The 17,398-nt window shown below is 43.3% G+C and overlaps 2 protein-coding genes across 6 annotated transcripts; one reads left to right on the forward strand and one right to left on the reverse strand.

Moving 5' to 3' along the window:
• Nucleotides 1-626: 626 nt before the first annotated feature.
• On the reverse strand, nucleotides 627-6,554 carry c29h16orf46 (chromosome 29 C16orf46 homolog). 5 transcript variants are annotated; one of them, XM_029721294.1, is made up of 4 exons: nucleotides 6,471-6,554; nucleotides 4,580-4,602; nucleotides 4,011-4,241; nucleotides 627-3,735 (listed from the first exon to the last, which is right to left on the reverse strand). In XM_029721294.1, exons 3-4 carry the CDS (start codon nucleotides 4,212-4,214, stop codon nucleotides 2,848-2,850), a joined length of 1,092 nt encoding a protein of 363 aa, XP_029577154.1. In that variant the 5' UTR covers nucleotides 4,215-4,241; nucleotides 4,580-4,602; nucleotides 6,471-6,554; the 3' UTR covers nucleotides 627-2,847. The 5 variants fall into 5 exon arrangements, with proteins under 5 accessions (XP_029577154.1, XP_029577152.1, XP_029577155.1 ...); XM_029721292.1 differs by having other exon boundaries at nucleotides 4,011-4,858; XM_029721295.1 differs by lacking the exon at nucleotides 4,580-4,602 and having other exon boundaries at nucleotides 6,471-6,537.
• Nucleotides 6,328-7,467, forward strand: LOC115167605 (protein phosphatase 1 regulatory subunit 3E-like). Its single transcript, XM_029722195.1, has 2 exons — nucleotides 6,328-6,337; nucleotides 6,494-7,467. Exons 1-2 carry the CDS (start codon nucleotides 6,328-6,330, stop codon nucleotides 7,465-7,467), a joined length of 984 nt encoding a protein of 327 aa, XP_029578055.1.
• Nucleotides 7,468-17,398: the final 9,931 nt, after the last annotated feature.

The following is a 17,398-nucleotide window of genomic DNA, read 5'->3' on the forward strand; positions in this document are numbered from 1 at the left end:
GGTGCCCTTTGCGAGGCATTGGAAAACCTCCCCGGGCTTTGTGGTTGAATCTGTGTTTGAAATTCACTGCTTGGCTGAGGGACCTTACAGATAATTGTGTTTGGAGGGTACAGAGATGAGTCATTTAAAAAATAAAAAAATAAAAAAAATACATCTTGTTAAACACTTATTGTACACAGTGTGAGTCCATGCAACTTGTTATGCACATTTTTACTCCTGAATTTATTTAGGCTTGCCATAACAAAATGTGTTAAATACTTACTGACACCAGACATTTCAGCTTTTCATTTTACATTCATTTGTACAACTTCCTAAAACATAATTCCACTTTGACATTATGGGGTATTGTGATAAGGCCAGTGACAAAACAAACCTTAATTTAATCAAGATTAAATTCAGGCTGTAACAATTTCTGGGGGGCAATGGGTGTGAATACTTTCTGAAGGTACTGTATAACCCCACTAAACGTTACTGAACATAAACTGATGAAATATTACCATTTCTGTCAACTTCTTCTTGAACTATACTCTAAAGTCTACCGTATTAGTCAAAGCTAGCTGTTGGTATCATTACAATATTTTACCTCATTTGCACATGCATCCCATTCAAATTTCAAGAAACAGACATTTGTTGAGACATTTTTATTGAATGTGAACTTCACAAAAGAGCAAGTTTTGAGTATTTCTCCATGTTTGATTTTGTTCTGTTGGTGCCTTAGAACAAGTTTTTTTCATGATGTATTTTATGTTTCCGTTGGTCAGTGATGCTCTAAGCAGCTTTACGAGGTAGGAAGAAGTTCAGGATCAAAATGTATTTAACATTTACATTATATTTATTTGTGGAGGGTGTATTGGAAGAATACTTGAGTGTCCTTAATTTGCATGTTGAGTGTTTTCTGTACCTCTACTTTAAAAAACATTTTGTTGCAAGATATATTTGAATGCCTTCTGAGTTATATTTGGAAAAAGCTGTTTTGTGTTACACATCCATGTTCTAAGAATGCAATGCAGTATTTTTTTTCCAAGGCAGCATTCGCCCTACTGTGGTACACCTATCAATATGTAAAGAATTGTACCTAGAAACGGCAGAATGTAGCCTACGTGACACTGTGCCCATACTACACAACATGGCTTAGTTTTGCACTGCATCTTAAAGTAATCGAAACAGGACTGTTTCATTCCAGTTTATAACAGACTTTCGTACTCAACCACATTTCATAACAATGCATTGTGCTGTACTGAAAACACTATTTAATTTATCGTTCTTGAACTTGATTATAATAGCACTGAGGGGAGAAACTGCCTTGCTTAAAAAACATGTACATTAGACTACATGGCAGGGTTGAAGTAAATTCCATTTGACTTCCAGGCAATTGAGAAAGTAAACCAAATTCTGAATTTTCCTCATTTTGAAGAGAACTGGAATTTCAATGTACTTCCTGAATTGAATGGAATTTCAATGGAATTGATCCTAATCATGCTACATGGGGATGTCAACTTCAGCGCTTTGGTCTTTTGCAGTAGGGAGTGCATGCAGTCTTTGGTGCCAGTATAATTTATTTCAGTTGCATTTCTGTTTGCAGCCTTATCTGTTGTATTTCAGTTGCCTGAATGTGTAGAGGGTCAATAAAGGTTACCTCTCACTATTTGTTTTGTTGTTGATGCTATTCAGCAGACTCTAAAAATAAACTCTTCAAAAAGGGTTGATTGTTTGAGTTGATGTAGTAGCTGGTTGTTTGTACTAGCTTAGTTTCAGTTCACTTCAAATCAAAGGACAGGAATGCAGTGCTGTATAAAGCCAAGTCAGATATTTTGTTATAGGTTAAAGCACACACTACTTTTGACTTACAACACCATACTCAATATTGTACACACTCAACGTGCTCTTTTTCGGTAAATGTCAGTCACAGTTTTCACCTGGGTTGTGTGGCAGTACAAGTTAGTTTACTATGTACATGTATTATGCTCAGTCTGTTTGAATACAATATTGTAATTGTGTAAGTCATTTGGAATATGATACTTATCCCTCCGCCCACACACCTATGCTGTCACAGCCCCTCAGAATCACAGTGTGGTTCACTTCTAGCATGTAATTCAATAGGCTACCAATGACATCTTCACATGGGTTGGAACACTGCAATCACTGACTGCTCATTCCATTAGAGTGCACTAGCATGCTTTGGCAATGGCTCAGATCATGTTTTGTCTTAATGAGGAGTTCTGACATGTCTGCAGTGTAACATTCAGGAATCCAAGAAACCGACCTAGACCTCAGCATTGTAGAGTAGGTAGCATAGTTGCTGAGTAACTAAAAGCTCAAGTGTGAGCACCACAATAAAAGCACATGCATACATACATTTATCACTCCATTTAAAATAATTCACTCATGTCCAGGTGCGTGGAGTGTTTGTAATTAAGGAAGGCTCATGTAACAGTTAAATTATTTCACTCTGAATAATCAGTGGTAACAAATTAGCATAATGTATTCTAGCAATCTGGACTACTTTGCATTGCTGATGCTAGATTGATGGCATATTATCACAGTGATGATGGACCAAATTCTACCTTTTGATACGCATGTAACGCATTAATAAACTGGTTATACGATGAGGCTGAGGTGGTATAGCCTATAAATCACATAGAACTAACAAATCTGTAAACTCATGTCAATTCCATGTAGTTTAATACGACCAAGTTGAATTCGTCACAGCTTTTTTTTTTAATACAGTCATCAGTGTCATATAAAAAATATGAAGAAATTTCACAAAGTTTCTTTTTAATCACAAACCCACAAAGGCTGAGCTTTTGGGTTGGGAGAGAGTATGGAGTGCAAAGTAACAGTCTCTGTTCAGAGTAGTCTCTGTGCAGAGGCTGGGATGGGCACCCTGGTTCCAATCAGAATGGGCAGCTGGGGCTCTGCACGCTTCAGGCTCTTGGTCTTCAGTCCAAAGTAGAGTCTGTGAGCACTGCTGGTCCGGGGATCCTGTCTGAGGTGTCTGTCCAGGGGGTAGGTGGCGCGGGGTAAAGGATCTGACAGTGTGCTGAGGGGCATGTCACATCTCTTGGGGACAGGGATGCTGAAAGCAGACAACAGGTGGCGGCTCTGCTGGCTCTCCACACCACCTCCGCTCTCCCCGGCAGGTGTGACACCATCTGACCCAGCCTCTGCGGTCTCCCTGTCTGAGGCGCTGCGTCCCGGTCCAGCCTCCCCCCTCCGGAGCTGGCTGGTGACCTTAGGGTGTCTGGGCTGGGAGGCCTTCACGGGCGGTAGGACGGCGAAGCTGTTGATGATCAGCGTCATGGGACACTCTGAGGCTGAGTAGTGGTGACCCTGGGAGGGGGCCGAGCCCAGCAGTGAGTCACTGATCTCACACACCTCAGCCTTCTCCTCCACCATCTTGTCTCGGAGTGTCAGTTGCTGTGTGGCTTTCTGAAGGTCCCTGAAGGACTCTGGTGGGGACTCCTCTGAAGAGATGCTAGAGGTGTGACTGTAGGGTCTGTTCAGGAAGTCTCCCAGGGTTGTGAGGGAGGTTTTCTCCCATGGGTCCAGGGTGGAATCCCAGAAGGACTCAGGGGAGTGGGTTAAGCTGGATTCAGAGTCAGGGGGGTCCGAGAGCTTCACGAGGTCCACACACAGGTGGCAGTGGTGGTCTGTGTCTCCAGTCTTGACCCTCTTTCCTCTCCTCTGGGTCTGAACCAGGCAGCCAAGTGGAGTAGTTCTGCCCCAGCCCCGGATCTGTCTCAACAGCAAACACAACAGCATTAAGGGAAACTGAATTACATTTTAATCAGTGTATCGCAATTTAGAGAAAATTAGGTTTCACCTTTTAAGATGATTTCTGAGATTGAATATAGTTATACAGTGAATAAACATACTAACACTGTTTCACTTTGTATTAACTCACATGAAATTGAAGTGTGTATCTGGTGCCTACGCAATAACGTGACACTGGCTGAATATCATTCACAATCTAGACAAAAATAAAAGAGTAACCGCAGTGTATTACTCACAGCTTCCTCCCATCCGGAGAGACAGAGAAACTCAAATGGCTCCTGCTCTTTGGATGAGGTATCATCGCTGATATCCAAAAGGGCATCGACATGGCCTCTGTTGGGTAGTTGGCAGCTCTGGTTCCATCCTGTGTACTCAACTGCCACACTTCTGTCTTCAGCCACTTCTACAGGCGCCTGATCCCATTCCTTGAATTTGTCCATTCTAAGATGAGCCTTTCATGGTGAAATCTGTTGAGAGTGAAAAAACATCCCTAATTAGGCACTCATCTTGGAGGCTCGTTGGTAAGAGTGGAGATAAATGTACACAAACAGCAAGCAACCTATAATTAATTGTAAGCGTTGCGAAACTATTTGTAAGATATCTGAAGATCTGTAACCTTTGACGTCAACTTTATGACATGTTAACTCAGTGTTAACAAACTTGTTAACCCTGTTTACAAAACCTGTCCATTAAATGGATTCATAAACATTCTCGCTAGCTAGCAAGAGAACCTCACATTTCTGCCTAGCCACTAACGTTAACGTTAGGTAAACACTGGCAATTTAAGTAGGAAGCTTGTTCTAACCTTAGCTGAAGCCAGAAGCAATGCTGTAAAAGAGACAACTTACCATTAAAGGGGGTCGAGTTCGACATTTTCCTCAGCAATACCATACAAGCATTTGCTCCCTGGGGGTTTTACATTCAACGTAATGGGCAGTGACATAGAATAGTCATTAAAAATGAATTACAGTTTTGCAGCTATCAGGAAACCGCACCAAACCAAGTCAAAGATGTACTTGGCCCACGAAGTGTTTGGAATGGAGATAGAACGTCGTTGCCATGACAACTCCGCTACAACAGGGCGCTGAGAAGTGACGTATAGGAAACCAAGAGGGGAAATGGGAGGGGGCGTGAGAAAACAAATAGCAGTTTACAGGTTGTTGCTAATTTCCATGTTATCTAAGAAAATGTAACAATTTCGAGCCCTGGATTTGCTGCTTGTTACAATTCGTGATTTACAGCATGGTGTCCACTATGTTGCTGACTATTTCATTCAATATCTATAATTAAGACTCACCCTAACATTTCTGTAATCTATAGTAAGATGTCATATACAATATAATCTAAAATAGCCCATTATAACAGTATTATAATATGCATACTATAACGTAAGGCTATAAAATAGTGGGCATGGGTCTATGTGAATTTGATTCAGATCAGTGCTTGACTTAGATTGAAATAGGATCCGGTACTCATTTAGGTAGCAGTACTGTTTATATTTAGGTACAGGAGCTCCACGACACGTTTGAGCTAACATTCTATAATATTAACAGGAGCTCAAGCAGTAGAACATTTAAGATGCTGGAGCTCCTACCCAAGTCAAGCACTGATTCAGATTGGCCAATGCTTCATATCTTGGCTACAGTAGGTGTAGCACATGGCGATGTGTGAAACTCTTCAGCCTGAACTGTCCCCACTTGCGCCAGCGAATAGTTAGCTTTTTGAGTGGCATCGACTGTCGCAACTCGGTGGCGGTGGTACTCGCAAGCGGCGAGACGTCCTTTACATAGGCCTACACATTTACATTATGTAAATTATTTACAGGTATCTAGAATATACTCTCAAAGCTAGTCCTTGTTGAAACAATAACAAAGTGGCCACCCAACTCTGTTTCGGTATTTAAAAAAAACTGAGAAAGGAAGTTGTGTGTTTTGTCGCACATGGCCGAAATGAGATTGCCTAGCTACCCATCCACATCGCTCCTGCCAAACGCCACGACCACTAACGTTTCTTCTCCGTGAAGCGGAATTCAATTCAGGATGAGTCGTCAGGCAAGAAATGAGACGTGCTATTCGGCACGTCGTGGTCCAGCCAGGAACAAACCTTATGACTGTAATGTCATGCCTCTCACTGGGTCCCCCTAGCTCTGTGCAGTTTTATGTGCACTGTGGCTGTTTTGTGTGCTGTATTGTTGTCTCTACCTTCTTGAACTTTGTGCTGTTGACTGTGGCCAATAATGTTTGTACTATGTTGTGTTGTCATGTGTTTCTGCCTTGCTATACTGTTGTCTTATATTGTATTTCTTTTCTTTTTTTAATCCCAGGCCCCGTCCCCGCAGGAGGCCTTTTGCCTTCTGGTAGGCCGTCATTGTAAATAAGAATGTGTTCTTAACTGACTTGCCTAGTTAAATAAAGGTTCAATAAATAAAAAGCCCAGCCACACACACACCTTGACTGGGGCATGCTGCTGGAAACGTGCACAAAGATAAGGGAATCCCATATTTCATATTATTTCATGATGAACGAATGTGTATGCCTGTGAATGAAATCTAAAATGACGTTAGGTAGGCATGTCTGGTATTTGTGGTGCGTTGTTCTAGCTGCACTTGCAGAAGCTTGGTTTATTGGTTCAGAAATGCGCAGTGTCACAGTCTGACGTGGTACTACGGCGCCTATCCGTGTGTTTATCTCTGATACCTGACGGCGTGTTCCTTTCTCAGTGCCTCTGATCACGACCACTTCGACTGCAGACCAGCGACTCTCCCGCTTTATGGAAACCGAGGCTGTGCGTTCTGTTGTAGTTATGCTGCCTCCCAAGAACTGCCTCCCGAGGAACTACAGCTGCATAGCTGGGTTGTTCGGGAGCTTGACTGCAGACCCGAGACTAGAAGACGAAGAGGGGATGGAGCTGAACGGAACAAGCGAGCCCATCGAGATGCACCATGTGGTGGATGAGAGACCAAGAGGCCGGGAATCCTTCCTCAAACCCCCGCAGAGTCCGAACCTGCGCCGGAGGTGCAAGTCTCTGCCGACCCCCATAGAGAGAGCGAAGCTTGAGATCTCCCGCAGCCGGAGTCCCTGCAGCCAGAAAAAGGTCCGTTTTGCCGACTCTCTGGGTCTGGAGCTCACCTCTGTGAAGCACTTCAATGACACAGACATACCCGATGTGCCGGAGCGCATACTGGCCAGATTCGACAGGGCTCCCCTCCATCTGAACCCATTTGACAAGTTCCCCAGGGCACCGACCACCCAGTCAAGTTTTATGGAGCTGCAATTCAAGAACCCCGGGACCCTACCAGGCTTTACTGAGAAAGTGAAAGAAGTGAAAGTGTTGTTGGAGTCTGCTGAAGCCGACGAGTTCAGTCTGTCCGGCGTCGTGCGGGTTTTGAACATGGCTTTCGAGAAAAGTGTCTATTTGAGGTTCTCAATCAACAACTGGATAACCTTCATGGACAGTCTGACATCATATGTCCCAGAATCAAGTGACGGTGTAACAGACAAATTCTCCTTTAAGATAATCACCCCAACGACGTTTCTGGAGAGCGGAGGCACGTTCCAGTTTGCCATTAGATACTGCGTTGGTGGAGATGAGTATTGGGACAATAATGACGGGGTCAACTACAAAGTGCGACGCCACAGATTTAAGATTTCCCCACCCCGTGAGTGGGAGGATGGCTGGATTCACTTCATCTAACCTGCATGCGCCCTTGGCGTTCTCACCGGCGCACTGTGTGTGTAAAGCACGCAATCTCGCAACGGGCACCGCTTTACCATAATGAAGAATAGGGCTACCATAGGCTATAGCCTCTACACATTGTGTTAATGATCCAACCGCCGTGTCCAGCTGTACACTCACTCATTTTTTTACATTGTTTGGGTTCTGTTTTTTTCACCACCATCACATTGGTTTTGTTTCATGTCATTATGTTTGACAGATTTGACAGGATTGAAGGACAAGCCCTTCATTAGGTGTCCGCCGTGGGAGGTAAATCTGCTGTATGATAATTAGCCTTGGTATTGGGGACTTTGTAGTCCTGTGCCCTTTGGTATGGCCCGACTATTCTCTTATGTAATGCAGGGACATGTGCCGTTGAAAACGTGCCAGGAATATACCCCATTTAAGCGTCACTGTCCCTCTCTAAAACGCAGCGATGCTCGCTTCAATCCCCACCTTTGACTATTTCATGAAACATATTTTGCGATGTCTTAACCGTCAACGACTGCTTATAAAAAACGGAGGAAAATTGTTATGAAAACACTAAGACAGCTTCCAGCCCGTCTTCTCTCTGTTTATTTCCGATAGCACGGGACTGTGCTCACGTGCATCCCCCTGTGTAACTGTCATGCATGCTTTCAATCAGATTGTCTCATCTGAAAACTCCAGCGGATGGGGCAGGCCGAAGCTCAGTCACAACAATATTCGCACTGGATCAACAAAGGAAATATCAAATTGTCATTTGTTTTACCAATTCCTCATCTTTTCATCTTCTTGGATATGCCTTATAATACCCCTTATAACTAAAGGGGAACGCTGCTGTGGGAAATGATTAAACCCTCCTTTCTCTGTAGCACTGCTTAACGAGATGATGTTAGAAAAAGGAAATCATCCCACGAGCCTTGTTCGCTGGTTATAAATGCACCCGAATTTTTTCTCCAGAGGATGGTAACCAATAGCGGGAGAGTTGACTGGGTCAGAGTGGAGCCCTACAGTCTAGCTGTAGGCTAGCCTATTAGGATGCTCTGGTATGACCCAAAACATGTAACATAATAATATGTGGATCTTTCCCACTCTAAAATGCCAAATAATGCATATGCTATATGCATTATTTTAAACTAGAGAACATGTATATTTGACTAAAAAAAAACTATTGTACAGAACATTTTGTTCAGGGTCTTACAGTAGCTTTTCTCTGCAGTGCAGTCAGTCTGCATGTATCTGACAGGTGATATTTTACAACATTCCTGTTGTGACACTCTTGATCTCAACCAGTCGCAATAATTCACCAGGTGTCTTGTAAACAATAGTTGAGGATAGCTCTAACCCTAAGGTCCACTGCAGAATCAGTCCCCACTGCCTCACCCATACAGTATCTCTACCTTCTTCAAGGTTGAGCTTTAACGACAAAATCCACACGGATATCACTCCATTTTACAACTGTTATTACACAATGATAAATTATAGACACAGATACTGTTGGACGTTTGTTTCTGTTCCTTGTTAGACCTGAAATGCAACTGTTGCTGTGGAAAATTATACATTTACCTCAGATCGTTTCTAGAGTGCAGACCTGACGATCTTCCAAATATTCCAGGTTTTTCTCCTTTTATTCAGGTTGAACAAAACAAAACATTATTTTTTTATGAAGTACAGTAGAATCAAAATAGTCAAAGTCATGCCATTTTTAAAACACACCCAGTTCAGTAAAACAGTAGCATTTCATTGTCAGTATTTTGTAAATAACTTCCACTGTGCAATGTTGTATTTTACAGTACAACTATGGTGATGACAGCATCTTAACTACTTTTACTGATTTCAAAGTTGTAATGTTAGACTTGGCTGATGATATAGAAAAGAGCAGTGTTTGTTTGGTAGGACTACATATTGTACAGTTGATGCTATTGCACTGGTGCTTCAAGCTGAACTCATTTGTTGGCACATTGGCATCACATAATGCATGTGTAAACCTCCTTCCACTGAGGGCCGAGTGTCTGCGGGTTTTTGCTCCACCCCTGTACTTGATTGATGAATTAAGGTCACCAATTAGTAAGGAACTCCTCTCACCTGGTTGTCTTTGACACCCCTGACATGAGGTGAGGGAGCTCATTATGGATGGATGGCAAACTAACCTTAGGTTATGTAATGCAACAGCCCACATCACAAACGGTTTGTCTACATGTGTACTGGATGTACACCATGTTTAAATTAGAGTTTGTATTTATTTGGGTTGTTATAATTTGTGGGAGTTTTCTATGACATGAATGCTTGGAATGTATCAATATTTTGTTTTGAGTAGGATGCCTCTGAGAGATCAGCAACTTGGAGATGTATCTGTTTAGAAAATGGAATGCATCTCTGAGACTAACAGATGTAGTTATATAATATAGTTAGTTACTGTTGTCTGGCTATGGTGGTCAGTAAGAAAAGCCTGTGTTTACATGAGCCAGGACTTGGACGGGAGCTTGGCCAGACTATTCAACCCTTGAGATTGAAAATTGAAAATAGACTACTCATGACCACTGAGCATGTCCTAATGACGCAAACGGTTTAGCAGAGTTGTTTGGCTTATAGCAGAGTTGTTTAGTTTCCAGAGTCCAGCAGTTGGCTCTTTCTAATATCTCCATGGGAAATCTGTAGAGCCTGGTTGGACTAAATAACCTCACTCATGGTCTCACGTCCACCATGACATTAACCGACCTCTAGGGCTGCACGATATGGGCAAACAAATGTAATAGCGATTTTTATTTTTAACAAATATGGTTATTGCGATTTGACGTGCGATAAATATCAAAATATTTGTGTTAACTGTTGGAATTATAGAAATAGATTGAATTATATTAAGAAGCTAAGTGGAAAGCAGCATCGTTCTTGTTTGGAACAATTTGTTGACTGCATTGACCTGACGGAACAACATGCAAATTTATAGTCAATCATCTAACAGCGAGGGGGAGGAACTGCGCTGCTTGAGTGACAGGGGCGAGGCTTAGTGTGTGTGGGAAGCAACCGCAAGATGAGAAAAAAACGTTAAAACCTGAAGATACTCACGGCTGAGATGTGTTTGAAAATATTGCATTTGATATGGATCTCTTGCGATATGGATATTGCACATGTCAATATATAATTTTGATGTATATTCGATTAATTGTGCAGCCCACTCTTGAGTTGAGACATGACCATTGGTTGACAACTGGTTGGCCTCACTGTGTTCAGAGGCATGCTAGTCTGTGCAGTCAGTGAGTTCCACACACGACAGCTGTATCTCCACAAAGACTACTGTGGTTAACAAGATGTCAAGCCTTGTCAGAGATTGTTTTATGTTCTTAAGTCTGATGAAATATAATGGTTATTTTTCCTCATGTAGCTTTTGCTTATGATTTCTGTTAACTGTAAATATTCTCTCAATAAGTGTACATGTAGTACAGTATGATTTCACTCATGAATTGTTTCAATCACAACAGTTCAATTTGTGAATATGTCATGGAGGTAAAGATGTTTTATAGGGGAAGGATGAAAGGCTTCCAGAAACAGACAGTATAGGGTTTGTCAACACAATGTGAGCTATATGGATCACTCCAATATATTGGTATCACTCCGCGCCGGAGGGATACATCCGAGGTGAAGGATTTACAGATTTACTCCCGTGTACAACTGTGTCACGGCTGGGGTCCGCCCCTATATATAGACCCCATGGCCGCGACACGTTCTCTATACATTTTTTGAGGCGCCTCTAGCACCGTAGAAGATTGGAGTGATCCATATAGCTCACATAACCGTGGTTACATACATAACCGTCATTAAGTTTCATTATATTGGATCACTCCAATATATTGGTATACACGTACCAGATTAGTCGGTGCTAGAGGGACCCGGCCAGCCAGCGGCGAAATCCCAGTGCGGGACCGAGACGCAGGGACTGTCAATGTGGAACGGGGTCCCGGCCCTGTCCCCGGAAGGGGAGGCGACACCCAGGACCGCTAAACCAACCGCAGAGGGAGGTGCCACATGTACCCGATAGTACCGAGCAAAATGTGCAAGAAGAAGCCCAGCTGGCCGCAACACAGATCTCAGCGAGGGGAACTCCTCTCAGTAGAGCCAAGGACGCAGCCACACATCATGTTGAATGTGCCACCACAGATCCCAGCACTGGCATGCCATCCAGGCGGTATGCTGTCGTAATCATGTCCACGATCCAGTGAGAGAGCCTCTGCTTTGATAGCCCAGCCCACAGGACTCTTTCACCATAGCAGACAAAGAGCTGGTCTGTTGTTCTCACTGACTGTGTCCTCCACATAGGCAACCAGTGCCCTCACAGGGCACAGCATGTCAGAGGGAGGCCCAGACTCCCCCACCACTGCAGGGGGGTCGTAAGCAGACAGGATAAAAGGGATGTTCACATGCCTGTCTGACATATCCTTCGGGAGGAATGAAGGGTTGGGGTGGAGAGATATACTCCTCCCCTCGGGGTCCATCCGGTAGCACTCAGAACTTACAGGAAGTGCATAGAGCTCACCCACCCTCTTCAAGAAAGCCACCTTCATAGAGAGGTGTTTCAGGGAGGCAGACTCCAACGGTTCGAAAGCCAGCTTTGCCAAAGCTGCCAAGACCACATCCAGATCCCAGCTTGCCAGTGAGTGGGTCCTAGTTGGACGCAGGCGACAAACACCCTTCATAAACCTGGAGACCAAGGGATGGCGCCCCACTGGCCTGTCCATCCACCCCACATGGCAGGCAGATATAGTGGCTAAATACCCGCTCAGTGTAGAGGCTGCCAAGCCCTCATCCAAGAGAGACTGCAGGTATTGGAGGACATAATGCACCCCGCATGACTCGGGCACAACCTCAATACCAGTGCACCAAGAGCAGAACAACCGCCAGCACAACTGGTATGCCGCGGTTGTAGCCGGCGCCCTTGCGTTCTGCATGGTGTTCATTACACCCTCCTGTAGTCCTAACATGGATCCTTGGTGCCGTTCAGTGGCCAACCCCACAGACTGAGGCGGTGCGGCCTCGGATGCCACAGAGTTCCCCTGGCCTGAGACAGCAAGTCCGGTCTCAGGGGAAGTTGCCAAGATGTCCCAGACAACAGGGACAGGAGAAGGCTGAACAAGGGTCGTCTGGGCCAGTATGGGGCCACCAGAAGCAGACAATGCTCTGCCATCCTGGTCCTGTCCAGCACAGCCTGGATCAGGGGAAAAGGGGGGAATGCGTAAAGCTCCAGCCCTGGCCAATCGTGAGCCAGAGCATCCAAGCCAAGAGGCCCTGGTGTCTCTGACATGGAGTACCACAGGGTGCAGTGTGCATTGTCCAGAGAGGCAAACAGATCCACCTGCTCCCCCCCGAACTTGTCCCACAGGTGCTGCACCACCTGGGGATGTAGGCTCCAGTCCCAAGATGGTTGGCCCTCCCTAGAGAGCATATCCGCTGCCACACTCAGGATGTCAGGTGCGTACGCTGCGCATAGAGATGCTAGACAGCCCAGAGCTCCCATGCTATAAGATTGAGGCGGTGGGACCTCAGTCCACCCTGATGGTTGATGTAAGCCACCACTGTGGTGTTGTCCTTTCTCACCAGGACATGTCTTCCTTTCAGATGTGGAAGGAAAGACCACAGGGCCACGAAGTCGTAGTGTAACGCTAACAAAACACAAGCATGACAAACCACGGGCGGAAGATACAGATCAACCATGCGCAGCAAGTGGAGCACTCAAGAGGAGGGGCTGGCCATGTGGCCAACTGCTCCAGGCTGCAAAACAGCCAGTGAGTATACTTCCACGCAAGATATTACACTTACCAGGGATTTACCAAGCGAACTTCAGAAAGTTTGTACCTCAAACCATACAGACATCTGCCGAGAAAATGAAAGAGAATGTGTCGTGGCCATGGGGTCTATATACAGGGGCGGACCCCAGCCGTGACACAGGTGTACACGGGAGTAAATCTGTAAATCCTCACCTCGGATGTATCCCTCCGCCGCGGAGTGATACCAATATATCGGAGTGATCCAATATAGGGAAATATAACCACATTTTATGAGCACTCGCTGATGTTTATCTGTTTTTATGTGTCGCATATTGAATGTCTTTCTGCTACCATATTATGTCATGTAATAGCATTTCAAAAACAGGATTGCAAGCGGTGGATGGATACCCATCTCAGAACTAGAAAGTAATCTAAAAACAATCTGAACAAAATAGAATTTCAGGAAATGTCCTTTAAAACTGCGGTACGCCACTGAACCTTAGGCCAAAATGCGGGCGGGGTCCCAGGAATGATAGGGTTATTGTATAAGGTGTAACTAAAGATGGTTCCATTGCCTTATGTTTAGAGTTCATACTGAAATGAACACATAAGAGGTCTAAGCTGTGAAGGGATGTTATGGTAGGTTGATCAACATGTGCTAATAGTCTCGAGCAGTCAAATCATACTGGATAGTATGTTCTGGGGCTAAGCTGAGGGGATCTTTAGACTAAAGAGTTGCATGCATGCCACTAAAGACAAAATACACTGAAGTATCTGAAACATCTGAAAGGAGTGACTAATGATTGTAATATTGAGCTACTCAAAGTGCATAGTGCACTTTGAGTAGGAAAGCTAGGAAAAGAGGCATGGTTTGGTTTGGTATGTCTCTTATGACTTTACACGTATTCCTGTGAATTGCTACTAACCAAGATGTTCTCGATCCCCAGTCATGTTTGATACACAGCTTTCTCTCTCACTGTGAAATGTTATACATCTGAAATAGTTTAGATCAAGTTCATTTTACTCATATGTGAAGTGGAGGAAGTGAATTTCCCTTGGTTTGAACTATAAGGTTATCAGTATTCTTCTTTTGAACCTATGCAAACCTTACTACTGCAATCCATCATCTGTCTGTGTTGATGTGTCTTGGTGTCTGATGTATTGTTTGGAGCTAATGTTTATCACTGTATTCTGGCTGTTTGCATGCACGGCGGAAGTACCCCTGTTATTTTTATGGGGAGTTTGTAATGTAGCCTATATTTTATTGAAACAACGGCAATAAAGGCCTTTGTGATGGGAAATTGAAACGTGTTTTAGTTTTTTCCATTTCCTTTATCACGCTACAATCAGCAGCATGGTATAATTAAGCAATAAGGCACGAGGGGATGTGGTACATGGCCAATATACCACGAATAAGGGCTGTTCTTATGCACTACGCATCGCGGAGTGCCTGGACACAGCCCTGAGCCGTCGTATATTGGTCATATACCACAAACCCCCAAAGTGCCTTATTGCTATTATAAACTGGTTACCAATGTAATTAGATCAGTAAAAATACATGTTTTGTCATACCTGTGGTATATGGTCTGATATACAACGGCTGTCAGCCAATCAGCATTCAGTGCTCGAGCCACCCAGTTTATAATAACCTTTACCTTAACCTTTCATTACAATAGCTTTAACTCAATTAGAATCAATGTCACAGTATCCTCTGAGAGGACACAGGTTTATTACAAAGCTCTACAGATGAATTTCCCTGCAGGGTGTGATTTTGATTGTATTATGAGAGATCTAATTTTCTCCTCTGAATGCTCCGCTGCTGTCTGTCTGCTCTGAGCTGACTGGCTCATTTATCAGATGACCGTCTAATCCACACAGGACCCTAGTCCTGTAGGACATAACATTTCTTGCTGCGCTGCAGATGCCAGCTGCTCAGCCCCTCGCTGCAGTCATGACGAGACACATGTCCTTGAATTGATCAGCTTTGTCGGCACGCCCCCTCAGCGTTGCATGGGTGGGGTTGCATGGGTGGTTTTGGAGGGCAGGAGGACAGGCTGAGGGATATCTTGTGATCAGGAGAGTTGACTTCAGACACAATTTTGTCTCTGACATGTAGGCTATATACCCGAGAAGAGGTACTCTTGGTGTCCTTGACTTTTTCCATTCTGATGGATGGGCATATTCTTATAATGTCTTCATGGTATAGGTTATCTATTTTATATGCAAGGGCACACAGAGTTCCAGTTACAGCCGTATGGTATTACCATGACATTTCATTAGCTATTGATCTATTCAATAGATTGCATTTAGCTCTCCATTGACTAGTTTCCTCTCAAAATATTGATTGCTCTGGAGCACACTTCTATAGGACGGAATCTAAATGGTGAAAGACTCTATAGGATGGAATCTTAATAGTAAAAGACTATAGGATGAATCTTAATAGTGAAAGACTCAATAGGACTGAATCTTTATAGTAAAAGACTATAGGATGAATCTTAATAGTGAAAGACTCAATAGGACTGAATCTTTATAGTGAAAGACTATAGGATGAATCTTAATAGTGAAAGACTCAATAGGACTGAATCTTTATAGTGAAAGACTATAGGATGAATCTTAATAGTGAAAGACTCAATAGGACTGAATCTTTATAGTGAAAGACTATAGGACTGGATCTTTATAGTAAAAGACTATAGGACTGGATCTTAATAGTGAAAGACTATAGGACTGAATCTTTATAGTGAAAGACTATAGGACTGAATCTTTATAGTGAAAGACTCTATAGGACTGGATCTTAATAGTGAAAGACTATAGGACTGGATCTTAATAGTGAAAGACTATAGGACTGAATCTTTATAGTGAAAGACTCTATAGGACTGAATCTTTATAGTGAAAGACTATAGGACTGGATCTTAATAGTGAAAGACTATAGGACTGAATCTTTATAGTGAAAGACTCTATAGGACTGGATCTTAATAGTGAAAGACTCTATAGGACTGAATCTTTATAGTGAAAGACTATAGGACTGGATCTTAATAGTGAAAGACTATAGGACTGAATCTTTATAGTGAAAGACTATAGGACTGTATCTTAATAATGAAAGACTCTATAGGACTGAATCTTTATAGTGAAAGACTCTATAGGACTGTATCTTAATAATGAAAGACTCTATAGGACTGAATCTTTATAGTGAAAGACTCTATAGGACTGCATTTTAATAGTAAAAGTCTCTATAGGACTGAATCTTTATAGTGAAAGACTTTATAGGACTGAATCTTAATAATGAAAGACTCTATAGGACTGAATCTTAATAGCTGGTTCAGAGTGGAGGACAGATTGACTGCATCAGTGCTGCTCTTTGTAACAAGTATTGATATGCTGAAAGTAATGAAATTGTCTGTTCAGCCAGTTAACACACAGCTCAAAAACCCATATATACCCCACAAGACTAGCAATCAGGCATCTCTTCACAGTCCCCAAGTCCAGAAGAGAGGCTGGGAGACACACAATACTGTATAGAGCAATGACTATATGTTCTCTTCCACCACACGCACACACACACGCACACACACACACATTATTCTTTGGTTGTGTTCTTTAGCAGCGACAGCTTGAAAGTGTCGACATGACAAAGGTTAGCTAGCCAGCCGCGACGCGACGCCTTGTCCAGACTCCAGACTTAGTCAACACACCTAGTCATCAAACCCACTGCTAGCTAGCCAACCGTTACCGACTAGCAGCGCTGTAGATACTAATACATTACAACGGAACGATTTGACTAGTGCAGTGTTAGCTAGCTAGCTACATAGTTGTCTTTGTCATAGCTTGATAATTGTGTAGTTTAGTAATTATCGAAGTTAGCTAGCCAGCTATTTCCGTCCCCCGCGACGCCATTTTTCCAAACCTAGCCAACTATTACCGACGAGCAGCATTGTAGAAACTAAATACATTACAAAGGAACGTCTTGATTAGTGTTATGTTAGCTAGCTACAAAGTTGCTTTTGTATCATGACAAGGTGTAGTACTGAAACTATCGAGGTTACCTAGCCAGCTACACGTTCAAACAAAGTCAACAACGCAGCCACTGCTAGCTAGCCTACTTCACCAGCCAGCAGTACTGTATCATTTTCGTCATTTTAGTCAATAAGATTTTCGCAACGTAAGCTTAACTT

This window comes from Salmo trutta, chromosome 29 (assembly GCF_901001165.1).
Source record: "Salmo trutta chromosome 29, fSalTru1.1, whole genome shotgun sequence".
NCBI classification, from domain to species: Eukaryota; Metazoa; Chordata; class Actinopteri; order Salmoniformes; family Salmonidae; genus Salmo; species Salmo trutta.

What these genes read in the sequence shown, in the direction of transcription:
- c29h16orf46 (XM_029721294.1), bottom strand. Translation starts at nt 4,214, where the DNA reads ATGGACAAATTCAAGGAATGGGATCAGGCGCCTGTAGAAGTGGCTGAA. An exon ending in TCTCCGGATGGGAGGAAGCT is followed by an intron (nt 3,736 to 4,010) that starts GTGAGTAATACA and finishes CTGTTGAGACAG; the next exon opens with ATCCGGGGCTGGGGCAGAAC.